Source organism: Stigmatopora nigra, chromosome 12 (genome assembly GCF_051989575.1).
Source record: "Stigmatopora nigra isolate UIUO_SnigA chromosome 12, RoL_Snig_1.1, whole genome shotgun sequence".
NCBI classification, from domain to species: Eukaryota; Metazoa; Chordata; class Actinopteri; order Syngnathiformes; family Syngnathidae; genus Stigmatopora; species Stigmatopora nigra.
In genome coordinates, this window is record NC_135519.1 from 8,283,007 (window position 1) to 8,304,015 (window position 21,009).

General features: G+C 38.3%; 2 protein-coding genes across 9 annotated transcripts; one reads left to right on the forward strand and one right to left on the reverse strand.

Annotated features, from left to right (window-relative positions):
* Positions 1-847: 847 nt before the first annotated feature.
* On the forward strand, positions 848-14,690 carry rmdn2 (regulator of microtubule dynamics 2). 7 transcript variants are annotated; one of them, XR_013328012.1, is made up of 13 exons: positions 1,259-1,658; positions 2,150-2,610; positions 4,318-4,498; positions 4,579-4,681; positions 5,339-5,399; positions 7,207-7,282; positions 8,023-8,100; positions 8,590-8,688; positions 9,289-9,342; positions 9,423-9,503; positions 9,766-9,829; positions 11,240-11,325; positions 14,507-14,690. XR_013328012.1 is itself a non-coding variant. In XM_077729289.1 (12 exons), exons 2-12 carry the CDS (start codon positions 2,159-2,161, stop codon positions 14,548-14,550), a joined length of 1,293 nt encoding a protein of 430 aa, XP_077585415.1. In that variant the 5' UTR covers positions 848-955; positions 2,150-2,158; the 3' UTR covers positions 14,551-14,690. The 7 variants fall into 7 exon arrangements, 5 of the variants coding, with proteins under 5 accessions (XP_077585415.1, XP_077585414.1, XP_077585416.1 ...); XR_013328011.1 differs by having other exon boundaries at positions 11,245-11,325; XM_077729289.1 differs by lacking the exons at positions 1,259-1,658; positions 11,240-11,325 and adding an exon at positions 848-955.
* Positions 11,824-17,477, reverse strand: cyp1b1 (cytochrome P450, family 1, subfamily B, polypeptide 1). Of its 2 annotated transcripts, none has more exons than XM_077729287.1 (3): positions 15,627-15,794; positions 14,547-15,547; positions 11,824-13,693 (listed from the first exon to the last, which is right to left on the reverse strand). In XM_077729287.1, the coding sequence occupies exons 2-3, from the start codon at positions 15,533-15,535 to the stop codon at positions 13,132-13,134; spliced, it is 1,551 nt and encodes a 516-aa protein (XP_077585413.1). In that variant the 5' UTR covers positions 15,536-15,547; positions 15,627-15,794; the 3' UTR covers positions 11,824-13,131. The 2 variants fall into 2 exon arrangements, with proteins under 2 accessions (XP_077585413.1, XP_077585411.1); XM_077729285.1 differs by lacking the exon at positions 15,627-15,794 and adding an exon at positions 17,380-17,477 and having other exon boundaries at positions 11,829-13,693.
* Between the last annotated feature and the right edge of the window lie 3,532 nt (positions 17,478-21,009).

Here is a 21,009-nt window from a genome sequence, read left to right on the forward strand (position 1 = left end):
ATACCTTTATTGTTCCATTTGTGCATGTATTTATTCATCTCCAAAACTCAGTATGGTCCCAAATAATGTTTCTGTATTCAATAAATACAGTGATATCATATTTAGTATGAATTACTTTGTTTCAAATGCCAAAATGAATTACCTAAAAAATTAAATTTTGTTATCGAAACAGGAATGTGAAATATTCACTAGAGGGCAGTCAAGCACTGGCAAAATGTGTGAGTTTAGAAAGATGCTTGATATTCCTTTCTTGCCCTCAACAGGCCAGCTAAATGACCTATAAAAGTATTGTGATAATTCTTGACCTCTCCCCAAGAATTTCAACCCTTCATTCATTGTTTGGCATGCACCAAATAAATGTATTTCAGTACAGTGTATGTTGCTGCTGAGTTGTGTTTTGAGATGTGTGCTATGGTAAAATTAATGTTGACATTATCTACTTATCTGCTGTCTTGAACCAAGGGAAGGACACAAGTGGATACGCCCCCACTTATCACCACCTCAAGGCCTAAAGAATAAACTCAAATAATTAACTTAAAGCAGAAAGCTTAATCTTTTCTGTTCACAGCCAGTTTTCATGGTTGCGGGATGGTTTTTCGTTCCCTAGTGGCAAAACGTTGGTTGTGGACAAAGGAAGAATACTTTGTTCAAAGTGCTTGAGAGAACTGCATGCTGAATTCAGTTCTTTGGGTCTGTACAGAATAGGACATACTCGGTGTATCATGTTGCTCAGTAAAGTTAAACATTCTTTTTTATGAAAAAGCTTCTAAACAGGAAAATTAATATCTAACCAAATCCTCTGCTCCTCCATTCAAGCTATTTATTATAATGTTTGAATAAACTTTGTTGAAGGCTGCACTAACTACAAGTCCAAGGTTGATGTGATAATGATATTTTGGTCAGCCCATATAGTCAGTGTCCTTTGAAAAGAAAGCAGGAGGAGGAATTTCCAGAGGTAAGCGACTATATTTACTGTAGAATAATGAAAAACATATTTTAATTAAAATGATGAAGATAAGATTAACTCATCATCTCTTAACGTGAAAGAAATGATCTTCATCACCACGCTTTGATGTAAATCTATAATATTGTGATACTAATAATACTAATAATAATAATAACAATAATGATACTAATAATAACATTAATGATACTAATAATAACAATAATGATAATAATAACAATAATAACTTAAAATTGACCAAAAAATAGCAATATGTTAACAATAATACACATTATGCCATGTTTTAGATCAAATATTTGTAACTAGAGACCAAAAATTGGATAGAATCTTTTAAAAAAGGCAACAACAACTAAATGCATTGTAATTCCAGTAATAATAAGTGCGCAGTTTTGGTGGAGCAGAACGAAAGTTTGCTGCCTTGAATTCGCACGGACTATTTTGGTTGATACACTTGAGACCAGAATATCAACCAACCCACTCAAAACAGGCCATTCCTTGTTAATTTTCTTTTAAGAGATCTACATTAACATCAAATTTTGTTTTGTATTTCAAACATGAGAAGGTGTACTGCATTATCGATTGTCTTGATTGTCTTGGGTGCCACACGATTCGTTTTTTAACCAGGGCAAACCACTTTGTTTACGTCCTTGACTGGGAACGAAGCTAACAGCCACCCGATTGATAACAGTTGTAGGTAAATAACACACTGTAATTTATTGATTTCATTTTTTTTTTTGTGTGACTTCAAAGCAGAAATGTTCTCGTTGACAGATCGGACTGCTTTGTGTTATCTAAAATGCTCCCACTTGTTTAGATTCAGCATTTCATTTAAAAAAAAACATGATTATGATGTGTGACATAGGCTTTCTTTCTTGATTCATATTGACATCACTGTATTTATGATGCTTTATTAAACGACTACATTAGAAGAAAAACTATTTCAACATGGCTTTTCCTCCTAATAAGAAATTGAGTATATGATAGATTTCTTTAGCAAACATTTTTGACAGCTGTTACAAATGCTGCTTTTTATTGCAGTTTATAACGAATTTAATACCTGTCGAGGTATCAAAGACACATTGATTTACATCTGCATCACAAAAATCATCGCTGCTACTGATCAAATTTATCAAGTCAATGGACTGGCTTCACAATCTGTAACCCAAATGTGTCCTTTATGTGCAGATTTTCAGCATGTCACAAACAGACAGCAAAGTCCTGATTCTGGGAGCCTTGGCTGGAGTGGCTGGCATTGGCCTGGCTGTGGCGTGTTATCAGGGCTATAAGACGAAACGGAGAGCCTCATTGCCAGCGCACTACTTGCACACTAATAATGAACTTGCGACCGGCATCACGTTAATGGGTAGTCCCGGTCTACCTGGCGATCAGATGGCGGTAATGGACCGCCTCGAGGCCCTCCTTCAGTGTGTATCAGAGTTGAAGGACGAGATGAAGGCATTGAAAAATTCCCTACCCATCCGGCAAGGTCACGTTGCCGAAGAGCTAAGAGGGGCTGAAAGACTGGAGGTACATCGGGTTGCTCCTCTCCACAGGAACACACCTATACGAAGGAAAAGGGCTGGAAGCCACATTGCTGGAGCTCGAGCAGGGGGTCGAAGTTCTGAAGAAGCGGAGAGTGAGGGAGGGTGAGTATTGACTCAATGCAACATGATCATTATAGGGTTAGGGTTTTTTAAAATGTGTGTTATAGATACTGATGTCAGAATTATTCATCCAGAAAAAATAATGTCACCTTTAATCGACAAATGATATTTTTAGTAGTAAAGTAAACCCTAGCAGTACCACCTCAAGAGAACATCACAGCATGCCTGTAGGTGTCACTGAATCTTAAATCACTGTCCAACTGCTCCTCCTCCCCACCTGTTAAACACTTCACACTAAGATTTGTTTGTCATCTTACGCACACGTAGACATTGATTATCCAGTTTAGGAGGTTGAGTTGAAATCCAGATACTGCCTTTGAGATCATTGTTAGTGTTGGCAAACATAGCAGTAAACAATATGTTTCCACTTTGCCTCCCGATGTTTCACCCTCCTTACTAGTCAGCTTGTGGCTGGAATTTTGCAGCAGCAAATACTGATGTTGTTGAAATCACATCATGCATAATTTTTTTAATTAAAGAATTTGTCCTGCCATGTTTTTTTTTTGTGGTCCAAGGGGTGGGGAGAATGGAAATGATAAAGGGATACAGTTCCAACCCTTTAGGGATTATACTGCTTTCCCACCAAGGGAGCCTATTGCGCAATTTATCCATCCATTATGTTCAACACAAATGGCGTTCATGTAACAAATTTGCAACGTATAGTCTGATAGTATTGTCAAGTTATAGTTCTTGCATATGTTACAACCATGCATGTTTGGATAGGGGCAATTATTTTTCGGAATGTTAAAATAATACTAATATTACAAATAATAAAACATCAATCAGCATGTTTGTGTGCCAAGCTTTCAGAGGCTTCATTTAAAAGTCTTGTAGAAACCTGTATTTTCAAAACAGTACCTGCTACATTCATTAACGTCATACTGCCATAGCTCAAGGACATTACAACTTTTTTTCAAATGCATTCATGTGACTGGAGACTTGTTGATATAAGCATGAAGATATTGTTTTTTAACAAGTAACCCTGATCCACTTACAGTCTCTCTACAAAACAGCAAAGTTTTGTTTATTTAGTGCAACTTCCGTCATGGGAATCACTGTTGATATTAAGATATATGAAGTAATAGGTTGTTTTGTGAATAAGGTGAATGTCTTGCTCACAAATCCCTCGATTAATGTGTCCCACTTTTAAGACTGGGCTTGCTTTTTGCCACCGTGGGTGTCTCACAATATTGAGCATTGAAAGAAATGTATGTTCTCGAAATTAAAACCAGTTCCTAAATGTTCTTCTATGTAGGCTGTTGAAAGTATACCCTTCTGAATTAGTCCATGGTTGTTTAGGATGGAAATTTCTTATTGGCCCTGTCAGCCGTTACACATTGAATAAGCTAGGTTGCATGCTCAAAGCCTTGCAGAAGAAAGCATGGTAACCAAGGATTGTTTTTCTAAAGTGTAACCAAGGAGATTTGCTAAACCCTTTAGAGAGCTCTCCATGTCCTTTGGGTCTTGGTACTTGGTAGTTCTTCTAATGAGCACACATTTAGTTGATAAACAAATGTCAAATTTTGAAGTTACCTTTTGACAACATTAAAGTATGCTTTTTTTTAGGCATACGGAGCAATGAGTTCATGTTTCCCCACATACAAAGTTCAATACAGGTCTTCTTAATGGGATGGGATGACATTTGCAAATATCTGTTTAGAATTGGTGGAATAATCACATATTTTACAGGTATATAACTGCACTGACTGACTCAGATGAAGAGGTACAAAGTGATGATGAACAGTGGGAGGAAAGGCAAGAGACAACCGACAAGTTGACTTCTCTACTTGAGAGAATCGACTCTTTGCATCAGGGAACAGAAGCAGACAAAAGAGAGAGTCTACTCATATTAACAACACAACGAGAGGAGGTTTGTTAACGTGCCTGGATGTGAACCTTTGGTCAATTTTCCCATATTTGTTTTGTTACTTAGCATTCATATCTCTCTAGTTTGGACAGAACTCTGCATATCTTTGGCGGCTAATTAGAGCACATTGTGATGTTCATGACATCAGCGGTACGCTTGAGGAAAAGAAGAATCATGCAGAAACTGGTAATCTTATACTGTCTCTCCTATGTACCCACTTAACATGTATTATTATTATTATTATTTTTTTTACAAATTGAACATTTTACATCTGGCTATTATTGGTAATGCCCTTAAGTACTCGTATGCAGTGACGCAATTCCTGGAGGGTAAATGCTTTGACACTGTTTTGGAAACTTGGAAAAAAAAAGAAACGAGAATTACATCCACTGTGTAAACTCAAAGCACAATCCAGACTTCACTACAAATCTTCTTATTGCCACTCAATGGAAAAAGGCGATTGCGCTTCTACTTCACACATTCCATTAGCTTACCGATTTGGCATGAACAATTATTCAAAGCAGATCCAATTAGAACAGAAAGGTTTGTTACATGTCATGCTCTGTTGGAAAAATACACTAGATTAGTTCCAATTGTGTGATCGCACCCACTCTGAAACCACTTAAGAATTTAAATTTAAAAGCATGAATTATAAAGAACAAAAAGTTAAATCCACAACACCTTAACTTATTAGATTGAGGCTCACAGAGTCCCTGTCAAAATTCCCATAGCACTTGATGAATTTGGGGCTAATGGATGTCAGCGATAGTTTAGCATTGAAGCTTTGTCGTTGCACACTGTCAAAATATGTCAATGGTTGTAACTTGTTTATCTCTCTTTTAGGAAAGAAGGTTGGTGAGGATGCAGTGGCGCTGAACCCTACATGTGCTGAAAGTCACCAGTGGTATGTTAAATTACAGTATATTGCTCCAGTGGTCTAATCTCTCTTCTCAAAACTGTTAAACCATGCACATAAAACATAACAAGAAAACATTGTTATACACATAACATATGGTATATTGTCCAATGATAACCTGTAAACTAGTGAATGTGAATGACTAAAACACAGGGACTTTCCCATAATGACATATTCAAAGATGTAAGACTCTTTGAGTGACACAACAGCCCAGAGCACTAACTCACAATCATGCATCTAGACGAATGACTATGTATGCACGCACTTTTCACAGATACATTACGTGGTTACAAGAAGGAAGAAGAAACAATGGTTCTCTTATTTAGCACACTTAGCACGTTTCCCACTGTTAAATTGGGCCTCGCCCACATCCAGCGAAACTGCATAAAATCTTCATTATCTCTATTCCCTTTATTATTTTACCTTCCCAATTGCTTGTGAACTCACCTTGCTTTAAGATGTGTGGGAGATGCTATCAGAAATCCTATTTCCATTTTAGCGGGAATCATTAATGCATTCCTTCATTCCATTCCTAGTTTTCCATTAGTAGTATTCCACTTTGAATGTAGTGTATGAATTTTCTTTCATTTTTCCAGGTATTATTGATCATAGTTTTGTTAACAGGATAATATTTTTATTCACATCTGACTGCCTAACTTCATATTGGAAATCATAAACTGGCTTTGCTTTGGTCATTTATGTTTGTTAGCCTAATAAGCATTAGGTTAATCATGTGCTACAACACTTAAGAAATATAACACAGTGTTTGTTTAGTTAATTAAAAGAAACAGCTTTTCTAAATTTCATCTTTTAATCCTTCGTCTGCTTATGGAATTTGCATGATCCTTAAACCGAGCAAAAACACAATCGAAGATCAGTGGTTACAAAATCCTATGTAAAAAAAAAAAAAAAGGTAGGGACTGGGAACAGTACCAGGCAGCGTCACAAGGAAGTTTATGTCTGAGATAAGTGTTTACAAAGCACAACTGCCATTAGAAAAACTTGTCACCATGTGTTTGGTGTCTGACATGTCACAAGTTGGCAGCTGTTTAATAGAGCTGCCTTTCAGTTTCAGGATCTTACCGACCGTACTAAAGAGCTTTGTTTTTCCTGTGTAATGGACGAGCTTTTAAAAAAAATAATTCCTAGATTCTCTATGTACCTTTTCTTTTTCACAAATCAAAACATCACAGTGCCAATTGTACAAAAACACAACACACCATCTGACCCAAGAAGACGAATCGTACAAAGTCTCATTTGCTTCTTTACTTGGATGCTGTCCAATAGTTTACTTTGAAGCGTCATCCAGTAACTGCATGTGGTTTTGGTCAAACCAGTTGTACACAACAGTTTTTTTATGTCCAATTGCTGTCTGCGATCTATAAATATCTGTAGCTCAATTGTTCCATCTACAAAGCAAATATTCATTCACACTAATGACACAATATCATTCATTTCATACGGGGCCTGTTGTTGGACTTAAATCCAAATTGAAAAATCTCAAGATGCAGTACACAACTTCATTTTTGTTTTTTTATTATGTGTACATGATAGACAAAACAGATTTAGCAATGAATAACCTGAACATGTAAAACAAGCTATTGATCTGCACAATAGACATTTAGTATAACATCATTAAAGGGGAAAAACATGGAAATCATGTTTTTGTAATTTGAAGACTATCAGTTGATAGAAGATGGTTTCATTTTATTTACCAACATAGCACCCGTTTGAAATAAGATTATACAAAAAAAATAATTTAATTTAGTGATAATTCTCAAAATGCTCCTTACAGGTATGCCATCATGTGTGGCATAATGGCTGAATATGATACAGTGCAGAACAAGATAAAAAATGGCTACATATTCAAGGTAAGTTGTACTATTACTTAGAGTGAACATATTTTGCAAATTTGGTATAACATCTCTTTAGCTTTGTTTAAATTCAAATCAATATATTCAATATGAAAAAAAACTCACCTCAGCATCCGTCAAAACATGTTTTCTGCAGTTTCTATTATTCTTAATGTTAGGTACTTGTACTACAATGGTGTACAAAACTAGGAAAATACAGAAATTATTGAGTGCGTCATCTAGAATTGGGTTTCTCTCTGTGTAGGTTTAGGTTTCTATGGTATTTTAAGTAGCGATGTCCGTGATCCGGTCGTATAGTTGTGAATTTGGCACAATTCATTCATTTTATGATTCATTTGATGTCGATAACTGTCCTTGGCAGTGAATAAATCAAGAGCTACAAGCAACAAAGTACACATCTTTTGCTGACCCACATGTATTTATAATAAAGATGTATTTCTGTTCTCTGAGAGGACCTTTCCCAAAACACAGTTTACGTACATAGGTGAGCAAAAGAAGTCAAATATGTTTTTGAAAAAAACGACAAGGAGGGCGCATGGAAAAGCTGTAGGGAGGGTGCGTGAGAGGATGAAGCGTACGGCTGCTCGTCACGATCGCGTGTGTGAGAGATGTTTGTGAAATAGTTGTGGCTTGGTGAAGCAGGACAGATCAGGTCAGGACAGAAAGCAGTGGAAATAGCAGCCATGAATCAACGATAAAAATGTTCACTCTGCCTGTCTGCTTTCCTTCTGCCTCAGGATCATCTGGATAAAGCTATTGAGCTGAAGCCTCAAGACCCCCTGTCCTACTACCTCCTAGGCCGCTGGTGCTACGCTGTATGTGACACACATCATCTCTGATCTCTTGCCACATGTTTGCGCCCGCGCCTCTGGCTTTGCTAACACACCCACTGTTTGCCCTTTATCAAAAGCGCTGTTTGGGTTTCCTCGAAGTTTGTTTTCCCCTTGAGGATGTTCACGAGAGGGCTCGTGTATGTACGCTGCCCATTGTTAGACTTAAATCAGATTGTAAACAAGAGCATATTTCCTGCTGAGCATTGTGTGGCACATTTATGTCCATGCTGCTTCCGATCATTTTCAGTCCTTCGGCCATAAGCAGTTCATTTAGAGCCTTAGCTGACTTGTCAATTTTTTTTTCTAGACCAAATGGTAGACTCGCAATGCAAACAAAATATAAGGTATACTGGAATTGAAGTCAACAACACTCAACCTTTTATTTGGAGATTTTAACTCCAAAATTAGTGTTGGTAATTTATTCTGTCAAGAAAGATGACTTTTGACTGAAGTCTGGTGTCCCTTTTGCAGGTAGCCCAGTTGTCTTGGCTTGAAAGGAAAGTTGCCACGGCATTATTTGGAGAACCTCCCAGCGCCACAGTTGAAGATGCGCTAAAGAATTTTTTGAAGGTTCTGTTTTTTTTATTCATTTGATACCACTCATTACATTCAATAGCCTAATCTAAACAGTTCAATACATGAGAATGCCATCAAGTGAAATGCTCCCCTACTGAATTATGGTCACCTTGAAATACTTTAGTGCCCCCCACTTTATTTGCAACATGTACAACAACAACAATCTACAAAAAACTTGAATCTTCAACCAAAAGAAAATCAACTTTAACTGATTAAACTAAAACATGTTCTCCTGTCCCATTTGACAAACGCTCAGTTTCAAGTTCCTCCCTAATAACTCCTGTGCCAAGTTTTGAGAGGCCAAACCCTCAGTGTTTAGAAAGGTGTAACGTTCTCGCGTTTTGATTGTTTATATAGCTGAGACATGAATTTTGCTTCTGGCTAGTACTGTGCGTGCCTCTTCCTCGCGTCTTGTGTATCCTTCTTACCCATCAATTTGATGCTCCCTGTTATAACACGTTGCCCATGACATGTAAGCTAAGTTGCCAAAAATGTATTTGTCCTGCTATTTGATGTTCACTCTGCAAAAGTCTTAACCAATGAGGCCTACTACCTGTTTCTGTTTAAAAACTCACCTCAAGAAATCTGTTGTAGGTCGAAGACCTCCATCCAGGATATTCCAAACTCAACTATGTATTTCTTGCCAAGGTCTGTTACCTTCTTGAAACCAGAGGTCTTAATATCAACCACGCAGGATGAACATCTCAAATTTTTATTGTTTGTGACAGTGTTACAGAGACATTGGGTACAGAAAGAAGGCGAGGGAGATTTGTGAAGTGGCTGGCTCGATACCATCTGTTACCAAAGAGGTAGGAACTGTCTCAACCCCTCTAAAAAAAATGTGTTCAATACTGAAGGATCTGGGTGATAATTTTTTTTCTAGCAACCATTTACTTCATAAATCATGAAAAAAACCCTGATATTTTTCATCTGATTCCAATCCTTTAAAAATTAAACAGGCCAGATTTTTGATAAGGCAATGGGATCCAGGAGCTTCCCAGTCTTGCTATATGGCTAGTAAAACTACGATTCTTTTACTGCACTGCACTAACATCATATATCTTTCAATAGGATGAAGAAGCACAGAAAGAGTTGGACCTTCTTTTTCCAGACCTTGGAGTGTTCAACCCTAAAGGTGATTCAGAGATGTAGCTAAGGGCGTGTGCTATTAATACTAAGTTTCAATGGCAATATGAGCCTTGTTATTGTAGTTGTTGCTACTATCTGTTCCGTCCTTTATAAATAACAAAGCAGCTCAGACAATAATATTTTCCTCAACGTGCTGATAAATGGCTCTATTTTATTGTACCTTGCACAGGTATAACATGGTTGACTCTTGCTTCTGTTCAGAGTGGAGTCAAAAGAAACATTTATAATTGGCATTCTCTCTTGACACACCTTCCTTTAAATGTTGGAAAAACTTTCATTTGCTGCCAACCCTCCCTCTTTTAATGGAGTGGCAATCTATCACTGTCAATGGTAGCTAATAGGTTAAAGGAAGATTTTGAACATTGCTACAACCCCAGTTGTGTGTACTTGTGCTACCTACCACATTATCTGTTGGTTGTTTATGGTTTTTGCGCACTTGGATGGGGAAGAGATTAATTTTTCTTGGTTGCGTATGTTTTGGACCACACAAAAATAACATTTGAAAGTTAGTTAATTTTTAATCTAAATTTAAATATAATTTTATTTGATCTGGGTGCATGTAATAATTTACAAATTGGTGTGAAGTATGTTTATATGATTTGCACAGGTTATGTGGAGCCATTTAGTAGCATGTTTTGGAATATTTTTATTCCTAAAGCACAAATGCTGGGGACTTTACAAAAATATCGAATGTAGTTTTTGGTGACTTATGATGATAATTTATGACTATTGGGCGTTAAACGTATCCATTCCCTAATGTTTTAATTCCTTCACTTTAAGTTAGAATCTGATGCTGATCAGAGTTGTATTTATTTCAATCTTCTTTGTTGTTTTATGTATTTTAATCATTTTTAATTTTGTTTTCCTAAAAGTAAATTATTTTCATTTGTCAATTTACACATGGATGCTAATGTGGCTTAATTGGGAATTTACGCTATTGAACACCAAAAGAATTCTAATAATTGTGGTTTTAAATTATGAAGATACATTTTATCAAGGCTGCACTGTACCCCCTAATTGACTTGTGTGAACTAAATGATTGATTAGAATTGAATCATTCAATAAATTTATGAAATGGATCACAGCCTGGTAATTATATTATGTGATTTATTTTTCCTTTGCTATAATGTGCCCTCATTATTTAAACAATATATTATGAAGCATACACTTTTTTGGCAAGAAAATGCTGGAAGGTCACTGCATTGACTTAGCATATTCATGCGGCATCATTCTAAACTGTCTGTGCCTCCCATCTACTCAATTACAATTTAAAGCCTTCCATTGTTGACATGATGTTTTGCAACTTGTCCCCATCTTGAATGTGCAATGGTAACGCGGCGACCTTATCAGTAATCATCTACTGTGCTTTTGTTCACACGTTGTCTGGATGATCAAGTACAGGATGTTCTGGGACACTGAGATAACGGCTGTGTGTGGAAAAGCATTTCCCAAACACTTCCTACCTGCCCTAGAGGAATAGAGGTACCGAAGGTTTGAATGAGCAAATCTAAATGAACTGATTTGTGAACCACACACTTTTTTTATGTATTTATTTGTGCTGTATCAAAATGTCAATCAGTCCAGCAAGGCATGACTAAACATCCATTACAACAAAACAAACAGTTTAAGAGGTTAGTTGTTTGTCACTTGAAATCATTGAATGTTCATGTTATGTGATACAAATTGTATTTAATTAGATTTTTTATTTTATTGATATGACAATACTATATTTAAATTTCATCTCTTTAAGTTTGTGTTAATGGAGCACTGTCTGCTGTTTCCATGGCAACTCATGAGTCAACTAGTTTCAGTAAGCGTATATTGCTTGATAGTTTGACACTTTTGCTAGTGATGTAATTCATATGTGATATTTCTGGCAACCCTAATAATCGGTTTGGTTTTTGTTTTGACATCACTGCATTCTCACGATGCGACTCGTTCGGTCATTTCTTCACAGTTGAAGACAACTGACATCTATTTTATATTTATTTATTTTAGTTATTTCCTCAAAGACAAAGTTTGCCCATTTTTATAGGATTAGTAATGAGCTCTAAATGTGTGTGTGGCATTTCAGCATTCATTTTGTCTTTGCTCACCCTGATGGTATCGCTAAATAAATAAATACAGTTTACTTAGAGATGACAGATGAATGAAAGAACTCAAACACAAGACTCACAGACACATTATTTTTAGATTACAGGCACTTTAATAAATGATATGGGGATCTCTACAGAAACAAATAATATTCGTGTAAAGATAATTGAAAAAATGTCAAGGGTATTGTGTGTGTGTGGTAAGTGTTGTGTTTTTCTTGAACCACAAACAACTTTGTAGAAGCTTATACTTCTCAAAGTTAACTTTCACTTTTTGCTTTCATTGGATCAGCTTTTAGTGATTTTGTTTCCTTCCTAACCAGCTATGTGTACAAACAAGTACGCTGTTAATTTGCATAATGGACTAATTAAAATGAATATTAGTGTGGTTTGTAATCAAATAGTTGTGTTGTTTCGAGCGTGTGCATCTTGAGGCTCTTCAATCTTCTACAAAGTTTATATCACATGCAAATACTTGACGTTGTAATCCTCTTGACATCCTACGTGATAATGTTTTTGGTCACTCACGAGAGCTAAAAGCTGGACCCTGGCCGGTAGTGCAACACTTGTTGCAGATTTTGGTAGCTTTTTATCTGATGTTGAAGCAGCCCGGAGAGCAAGCACTCTTCTCTTGTTTCCTTGGATAGCTTTGTGCATTCATTTCAAATACTTTCACAGGCTTAATGTGATCCCACCTAGACAGTCCCCTTTTATGTATTTATATACTCGGTAGAAATTTCTCTTGTAATTATCAAGCGCACAATGAATGTCAAGCCACCTTCAGTTACCTAATCCAGACAGCCTACTGGTATATGAGGAAGTGCATGCACGCGTAGCCCCACACACCCCTCTGTTGAGCTTGCATGCTCTCCCCATGCCTGAGTGGGTGGGTTTTCTTCAGTTACTCTGATCTCCTCCCAAATCTCAAAAACATGCATGGTAGGCTTAAATTGTCGCTACATGTGAGTGTGAGCGTGAATGTTTTTTTTTGCCTCGTGCTCTGCAATTGGCTGAAAACCAATTTGGAGTATCCCCGCGTAAACGCTTGGGTTGTTATGAAGCCTTTACATTACCATGCAGTCAAGATTCAAAGTTTGTACCAAACTTTAAACATTTTGATGGTATTTCGGAGCCCGAGGAGCCATTCCTAGTGGGCAATGTTTGGAATCGCCAGCTTTTCAAACACTTCCGGTACTCATTCTGAAAGACGGGAAGGGGGCCCTTGGCTATCGCGCAGTGACACGGCTATTGAGAAATTGTTTGGTTTTAGAGTCAGCCCATAGGTATAGCCTAAGTCAGGTGGTGCGTCTGGATCCGATCGTATGTGGCACTGGTGAGCCAAAAGGGCTGTCAAGAGGAAGATATGCAACTTGGACAGCTCCTCTCCAATACAGCGCCGTCTGCCCAGAGAGAAGATGAGCACAGAACGGCACATGTCCTTGTCCAGATGACCACTGAGGTGTAGGAATCGTTGGGGATCAAACTTTTCAGGCTGTGACCAGATGGTGGGGTCGTGATTGCAAGACCACTGGTTTATAAAAACAACTGTGTTCTTTGGAATTGTGTAGTCGTTGATAGATGTGTCAGTGGTGGTGTAGTGAGGGATTGTAAGTGGCACGAAGCTGGTGAAACGCATCACCTCGTAAATGAAGGCCATGACATATGGAAGCTCAGCCTGATCTTCGAAGGAAGGGAGGCGGCTACGGTCCACTACCTTGTCCACTTCATTTTGGAGACGCACTTGAATCTCCGGGTACCTTTTGATGAAAGAGCATGTTTATTCCAAAATTAATTGAAGCAATGTTCACAGTAAATCAGGTCATAAGGTCATCTCAAACTAGTAATTTGAAACCTGAAGGACACATTTTTAACTCTGCAGCACTGCAGCATAATTATAGTCTTTGTACAAAAGCTTTTAAAAAAATCTATATCCAAGAATCACTAGATTTTGAGCCTCGTTTCAAGATGATTGGTTCCTAATTGGAGGAGATGTAGGACATTGAAGATAGTGCCCACAAAAACAACTTGAGTAGCGACTTGACAGGCATTCAGCGTGTAAAAAGATCTCATTACACCAAAGATAATGCTGTGATTCCCAAAATGTGGTAACGCATGATTTACTTTTACGAGCACTTTGACACTTGTGCTCTAAAGGAATGAAAAATAATCCATAACTTCATTTGTTTTCCATTCCGGTTATCCTTACAAGGTTCATAGGGGTCTGGAGCCTATCCCACCCAAGTATGGGCAGTCGGCGGGGCACACCTTCAATTAGTTGCCAGCATATTGTGGGGCACAATGTCAACCATGCATTTTTTGGGTACCTGGAGCAAAAACCCACCCATGTCGGCACAGCAAAAAAACTTGCAAACTCCACACAGGAGGGTTTTAACCCTTGAACTGTGAGGCAGATGTGCCAACCACTTGTCCAGCATGCTTCAACTTATATATAAAATGATTGTTAATATTAAAATTTTCAACGACAAAAACTATAAGCCAATAATGTTCACTTTTGAATAGCTGTCCAATGTAGTCAACACTGTCCCTGAAATGGTTAATTCTGACCATAGGCCTCCCTCAAAGCTCCCTCAAGCAAAATAAATGTCTTACTTGACGAGGATGAGGACGATCCATTGCAGCATTGTGGACAGCGTGTCTTGACTTGCTCCAAATATATCTGCAACAGTAGAGGGCACGTAATCCTTGGTTGGTGAGTAGCCTGCCGTTTTACCATTAAAAGCTACAATCATGGCATCAGTCATGTCCCTGATAGTGTTCGAGTTGAAGGTTTTTCTGTGCGCCTCCACCTTCTCCAGAATGAAGGAAAAAAACTCCTTGTTGAGCAACTGGAAGTTGTTATACAGAGTTTTGACTGGGTTAGGGAAATATTGCAGCCATGGCATGACATCCACGATGCTTCCCGCGCCCACAGTCTCCGTAAACTGCGTGTTCCTGCCCACCATTTGGCGGAACTCCTCATCCTCATACTGGTACCTCTTGCCAAAGCACACCGCGCTCATAATGTTGGCAGTGGACACCACCAAGTAATAAATTGGATCAAAAAACTTCTCATGCTCAGTCTTGGTTAAGAAAAGATCCAGTAGTTCTTTAAACTCTCCCAGGAGGTGCCGCTCAAAAGTCTCCCTGGTCCCCTGGTTACCGGTGGAGAACATCCTCACTGTGGATTGAGCTACCTTGCGATGCATTTTCCACCAGTCGGACCAGGTGACGAAGGCGAAGCCGTCCCCGTTGGAGACGTGCTGAAAGGAGTTGAAATCGGGTCTGCCGGCAAATGCTGAGCCCTGCTTGATCAATGCATCTTTGATGGACGCCCCGTTCAGTACGACCACGTTTCTGCAGCCCAGTCGGATCTGGAAGACTTCGCCGTATTTGGCCACCATGCGCGCAAAATACAGGTGCGGCGACTTGCCGAGTTGTGCCGCGTTGCCGATGATGGGCCAGGGGAAGGGACCGGGGATGCGCGCAATCGAGCCCTGCCCGAACCAGCGACACATTTGGAAGAGAAGCAAAATTGTACCACAGCTCAATAACAGGCTCGTTAAAGTCTCTCCACCGCTCTCGTCCAAATTCAAAGCCATCGGGAAAGGATCCTGTAGGGAAGGATATTATTGTAAATAAAAAAAAAACAAGTCGATTCGTACCCAGCAAAAAAAATAATGATAAACATACAGATAATATCAATAGAAGCTTCAAGTTGAGTCAATCACACACACTTGATGTGTGGAATATATATTTTCCATTCTCAGCCTGTTGCACCGGCTGCAAACTTTTGTTTGCGCTTGTCATGGAGTTGCATCCCATAAGGTTGCATTGAGCGTCTTCGAAACGCTTTGATAATGCAGAAAGTTTTTTTCCTTTTTTTTAGTTGTAGCCCAGCCTGCGCATCCCCTCCTCTGAACAGCACCGCCACCCCTCCTGCTTGTGCGCAGCTACATTTTTTAAAGATGCATGAAATAGATATAATAATACTTTTTTAGTTGCCGTCAAAAGTTCATTTTGTGTGCACCAGCCCAAATTATTAGTATCAAAGTTGTACTGTAGTGTAGCTTGTCAAAGGAAATCATTTCTCCTTGGACCAAACCGCTTTATTTGTCTAACCCTAACCTGCACGTTTACTTTGTGGTTTTAATTATTTAAATAAAAGACTGAACCACACTTAAACAAAACTAAGCATGTCATTATCTAGCAAACAATGTACATGTACTAGAAGCTCACACTTGAACCGGCGTTTTTTACTACCATTTTAAAGCCAAATTCAGCCCCTATCATGCTGCATTTTGTCCACTTGCACTGTTATCCCTATTAATTAAATAACCTGCAATCTAAATATTATTATCTTTGTTAAGGTAGGCTACATCACCAACATAATTAAATCATTGTGACACCAACCTGTGTTTTTTACATGCTGCTTACAAGATGGAGCAACAAAATATTTAACTCCTATAGTCAGGGTGACGAGGCACAAACAAAAATGGACCTGTTGCTGTGCTTTTTAAAAGAGCCACCAGGAGGAGGAGAATGCCACTTGTGAAGCACTACTAGCTAAATTACAACGAGGGCACGACACAAGAGGCCTTGGCTACTGCTGAGTCATTGATTTCTGTCATTTCTGTCTGCTCTGGTGTGGAATGCAGTCTCACGCCTGTAACGTGACTTAAAAATGCACATCGAGCCCGTGAGGTTAATGGCGTGTGTCAATTTGAAGAGCAACCGCTCCAGTAGGGCCTCTTGATCGTGTCTGCTGTGACCCAGTGGCATTTGGGGATATGCTTCAGCACCACGGACAGCAGCCCATATTACACAAATATCCAGCGAACCCCATAATTCATTCTTCGATCCATTTTTCCGGTATGTGACCTAAGTGAAGCCAATCCTAGCTTTTTGTTAACAGCTATGACTGACTGGTCGCTATTCTGGCCTGCCATTATCTAAGGACATTTTTTGTTTTGCAATAAATAGAGGATAATATGTTTTTATATTTATGTGTTTGTGTTTTTTTTGTATTTTTGAGATTGGAACTTGAACCTCAGAACCATCCACTTGCTAGTCCTAATCAATATTACAGCATTCACACTTTAAAGAACACTTAACTGTTTTTGATATTTAAAATATAATAATACCACAAAGTCCTGGTATGCACTTGAGGGACATTATATTTTGGGTCATGTAAGTCACAATGTCAAAGGTTGGTATGTAAGTGTGGCCTATATGACCCAAAACTTGACTGATGAAAAGGTTAATAAAAACTAAATGAATCAAACTGAATAATATAAAAACAGAAATATAATCGGGTCATGGTCCCCAATAACACTCTAAAGTTGAGTTTAAAATAAAGGTATGCACATATATTAACGGATTTGACTCTTTTTTCCCAAAATGCATGAAAATACCTTACAGTAAAATGAATGCAAAGTGATCTTACCGAGTGTCCAGTTTTATCCCCTCAACGAGTGTCTTTCAAATTGAGATGCTGGTGTGGTTGTGCATTTGAGGTTGCAAATCATTCCAAGAGGGTGGAGACTATCCAAACTGTGGACTGAAACCAGCCTCTTTTATACGAGGAGAACCACGCCACGTCATCCACACCCTTATGATACTGTAACAATTATTTAAAAACGGATGCTGCATATTCTCATCTATTTGGATCACTGTATTACACATTGTTAATATTCTTATTCTTGATGGTACAAATATAGCTTATAATTCAAGTTTCCAACACACACACATGCATATAATACAGGCCGACAAACTCCATGCATTATTCCGATAAGTGTACTTCTGATCACAGCTTCCTATTGAGTTTCTTTAAGTAGGTAGCTGCAGCTGTTATATTTCCTGTACTGTTTGAATAGTACTTTCTTTTTAGACTGTCAGTTTCATCTGCTTCCTGTCACTTTTGTCCGTCTGTACTTGAATCCAGCCATCCGTCATATTTCCCTTTTTAATTTATTTATTTAACTGACACATGTGGTCCTATCTAGTAAAAACTAGAGATCCCCAACATTTCAGAAACATTTTTTTGTTCATACTTTTGGGTTTTTATTTGAAATTTCATTTCAGTTAGAAGCATAAAGTCAAAGCACATGATTTACTTTTGCAGGTATAAAGAAATTATGTGTTGTAGCGGATCAGGCAGTAGCTAAATCAAAACACATTTGCCTTCTAAATTAAAATCCTTGAATTATACAACGTTTTAAATCAACACCTATTTGCACAAAGCCTCCTTGAGCTCTTGAACTGCACATTTCCTATTGTTGAGATGCTGGAGCATTTCGTTAATCCCTTCATACAAGAAGGTGTTGTTGTGTAGTTGTAGTGGAAGTGCACATGAAGAGCCGCCAAAGAAAACGTCTGAATGCTAATAAGCTGATTCGGAAGAGCCGATCCTCTTCCTGCATGACTGACACTTCAATGGCTCATCGCGTGTGAGTGAGAACGGAGGTCAGGGAGGAGTTTGCAACAAGGCGTGTGCAGGTGATGATTTGCACCTGCAGAAGAGGTACAGTTACATTGTAACGTGTTTCTGGCCAAACCGGGCTTTTTGCATTAGTTTACACTAAGAAATGGGGTAAAATTTGTTTCACAGAATAAATCCATTCATTACTTTGATTTATGTCGACCCACAGTGAAAATGTACACATGACCTGGGAGCACTTACTCGGCTTATCTCACGTTTCACATCTATTTTGTGAACCTGTGGGGGGAAGTGGAGGGGCCTCCTTTGGGGAGGATTTAGAAAACATGTAAAGGAGTCACGCACATACGCTTCATCATCCGTGTGTCAACATTGACAAATTCACCAAACATGGTTGTGCTTCTGGGGACAACACATGAAGAGGTTATTATGATAAAACTCTTCTTTAGATGAATAATATTTCAAAATGCTATATAATGCAGAAGTGCCTAAATTGCAGCCCCTTGGGCTTGCAGCACATGGTGAAAAAATACAGAAATAATGTAAACATATGCATAAAACTTATATGGATACTATGAATGGATAAAGGCCCAGTTAGTAAGTGTTGTTTTAGAAGCAACATCATCTCAAATAACGAAAAGTATATTAAAAAACTTCAAGACAAATTTTTCTGTGTGACTAAACATGTTTAAGCAGTTGAATGAAACTCTCATCACAACTAAAAGCCAGAAAATCCCATCCGGTTTGGTGAGCATTCAACAGGTTGAATTTCAACCAAAGCGCGTTCTTTTGTGGTCACCTTATTACAAATTGAGCACGGAAAGATCACCGGACTCTCCAAATTTCAAAGAGTGCAATAGCACCCCGCCCACCCCCACACCGCTGCACTTTTTTTCAATTCTTTAGAGACTAAAATGGCTGCCTGGCCAAGTTGTGCAGATGAGTGCTAATGAGAATCCCAACGACCTTGCATATGAACTGAGCATTCATGGAGGTAGGTCTTTTTTGTTTTGTTTTGAGGCCCTTGCTAGAGCGTAACCACCAGCCCGTGAAGGCATCTCCCCTCCGTTCTCACACTAAAAGGGCATTTTCCCCCTCGAATTCCGAATGAAAGTGCAGGCCACCGTTTTTTTTAAGTGGAGGAAAACCTTTTCAATCCAGTTGAACTCTTGCTACTTCTTTGCAAAGAATGGGGGGCTTAATATGAGTCTCGCCGCATGACTGCGCATTTCAAATCTATGCCAGCTATAAAAGCTTTGCTGGTATCTTCTCCACTGCTGTCAGACAACTTATGTCATCCATCATTGTTTCTAATGGCCTAGTAGGCAGGACTACATGGAAAATAACTACGTGCGAACAAGTGAATAAAAACTGAAGTGCTTTATCAAGACACTGGATGGATGAAGGCAGTTTTTTAATAATACTTTTGTTGTTGTTCTTTACTGAAGTGATTTACGACTACAATGACTAGACTAACTGTGCATAAAATGATGTTATTGATGGCTGTTTGATTTGATATCTTGGCCTTCAGGACTGACCTGATTTATTCCACTTGTTGATGATCGGAAAAATGAAATATGTAATAGAATCGTGACTGTGCCACATACATAGTAGAGCAGTTTTTAATAATAATCGAGCAAAAACCCTAACTTTTGGAATGTTTTCTTTCAGTGACCATTTTTAATACTAACAATAATAATGATAATACTTCATTAAGTCTTGATATAATACACATAACATTTCTGTGCACGCTGGCCATAAAATATTCATATTTGATAACACTTGTATACCAAATGTTAGTAATGTGGCCAAATGGCTCAAACTGTGCTGTTCATGTATAGTACTATCAATCTTTATTGTATTTTCTAAGAGTATTTTTAATGAAAAATAATATGAATTAATAAGGCAATATGATAATATAAACTAATGAATTAATAAGGCAATATGATAATATAAACTAATGAATTATATAATACATTGAAATGATCAAACTAAATTAAAATGAACAACAACAGAAATCCATTTTTGTCCCCCAAAAAACAAAAAATGCAAATTTTTCCATACCCTTGACCTCATTATACAGCCGATCCATTTATTTTCTGACAAGGGGGTCACTCTCACTCAAAATGGATTGAAACTTACTCTAAATAATTTCTTGACCATAAAAACAAGGAAATGAAGGAAATGTAAGCATAACATTTCATGAAACAGACTCTTCAGTTTATATTGTACGTGAGTACATTGTACTTCTGACAGTAGATTTGTGTTAATTTCACCACATGTGCAAACTTTCTCCAGTAGCCATCCTAAAAGACACACAGCAGGCTCTCACTGTTAGGCCCCTCGCCCGACGAGTTCTAATCCGATTTCATCTCCGCATGACGACTACGTTGCTGTTCTAATAGCAGCTCTCTCCTAAAAAAATCACAGAAGCTTGAAGATGATTTTGTCACTGGTGTTTACCTACTTCCTACTGTGAGAGGTCAGAGGTGAGACAGAACTCCAAAGAAAATTGCCTCTCCTCAGGAACTCCCTCCCCTTCACCGTCTTTGGGGTTTTAATGATAACAGACAGTCTCGCTAAATGGGCGGCAGCCTACAGCAGTGGAAGTCACGCAAGGTGCCGTTTCATGTCCCG

Excerpts from the sequence above, each read along its gene's own strand:
- rmdn2 (XM_077729289.1), top strand. The coding sequence starts at position 2,159 with ATGTCACAAACAGACAGCAAAGTCCTGATTCTGGGAGCCTTGGCTGGA. Across the intron at positions 8,689-9,288 it reads CGCTAAAGAATTTTTTGAAG|GTCGAAGACCTCCATCCAGG; the intron begins GTTCTGTTTTTT and ends AATCTGTTGTAG. Across the intron at positions 9,504-9,765 it reads TACCATCTGTTACCAAAGAG|GATGAAGAAGCACAGAAAGA; the intron begins GTAGGAACTGTC and ends ATCTTTCAATAG.
- cyp1b1 (XM_077729287.1), bottom strand. The coding sequence starts at position 15,535 with ATGGCTTTGAATTTGGACGAGAGCGGTGGAGAGACTTTAACGAGCCTG. Across the intron at positions 13,694-14,546 it reads ATCGTCCTCATCCTCGTCAA|GTACCCGGAGATTCAAGTGC; the intron begins GTAAGACATTTA and ends TTTCATCAAAAG.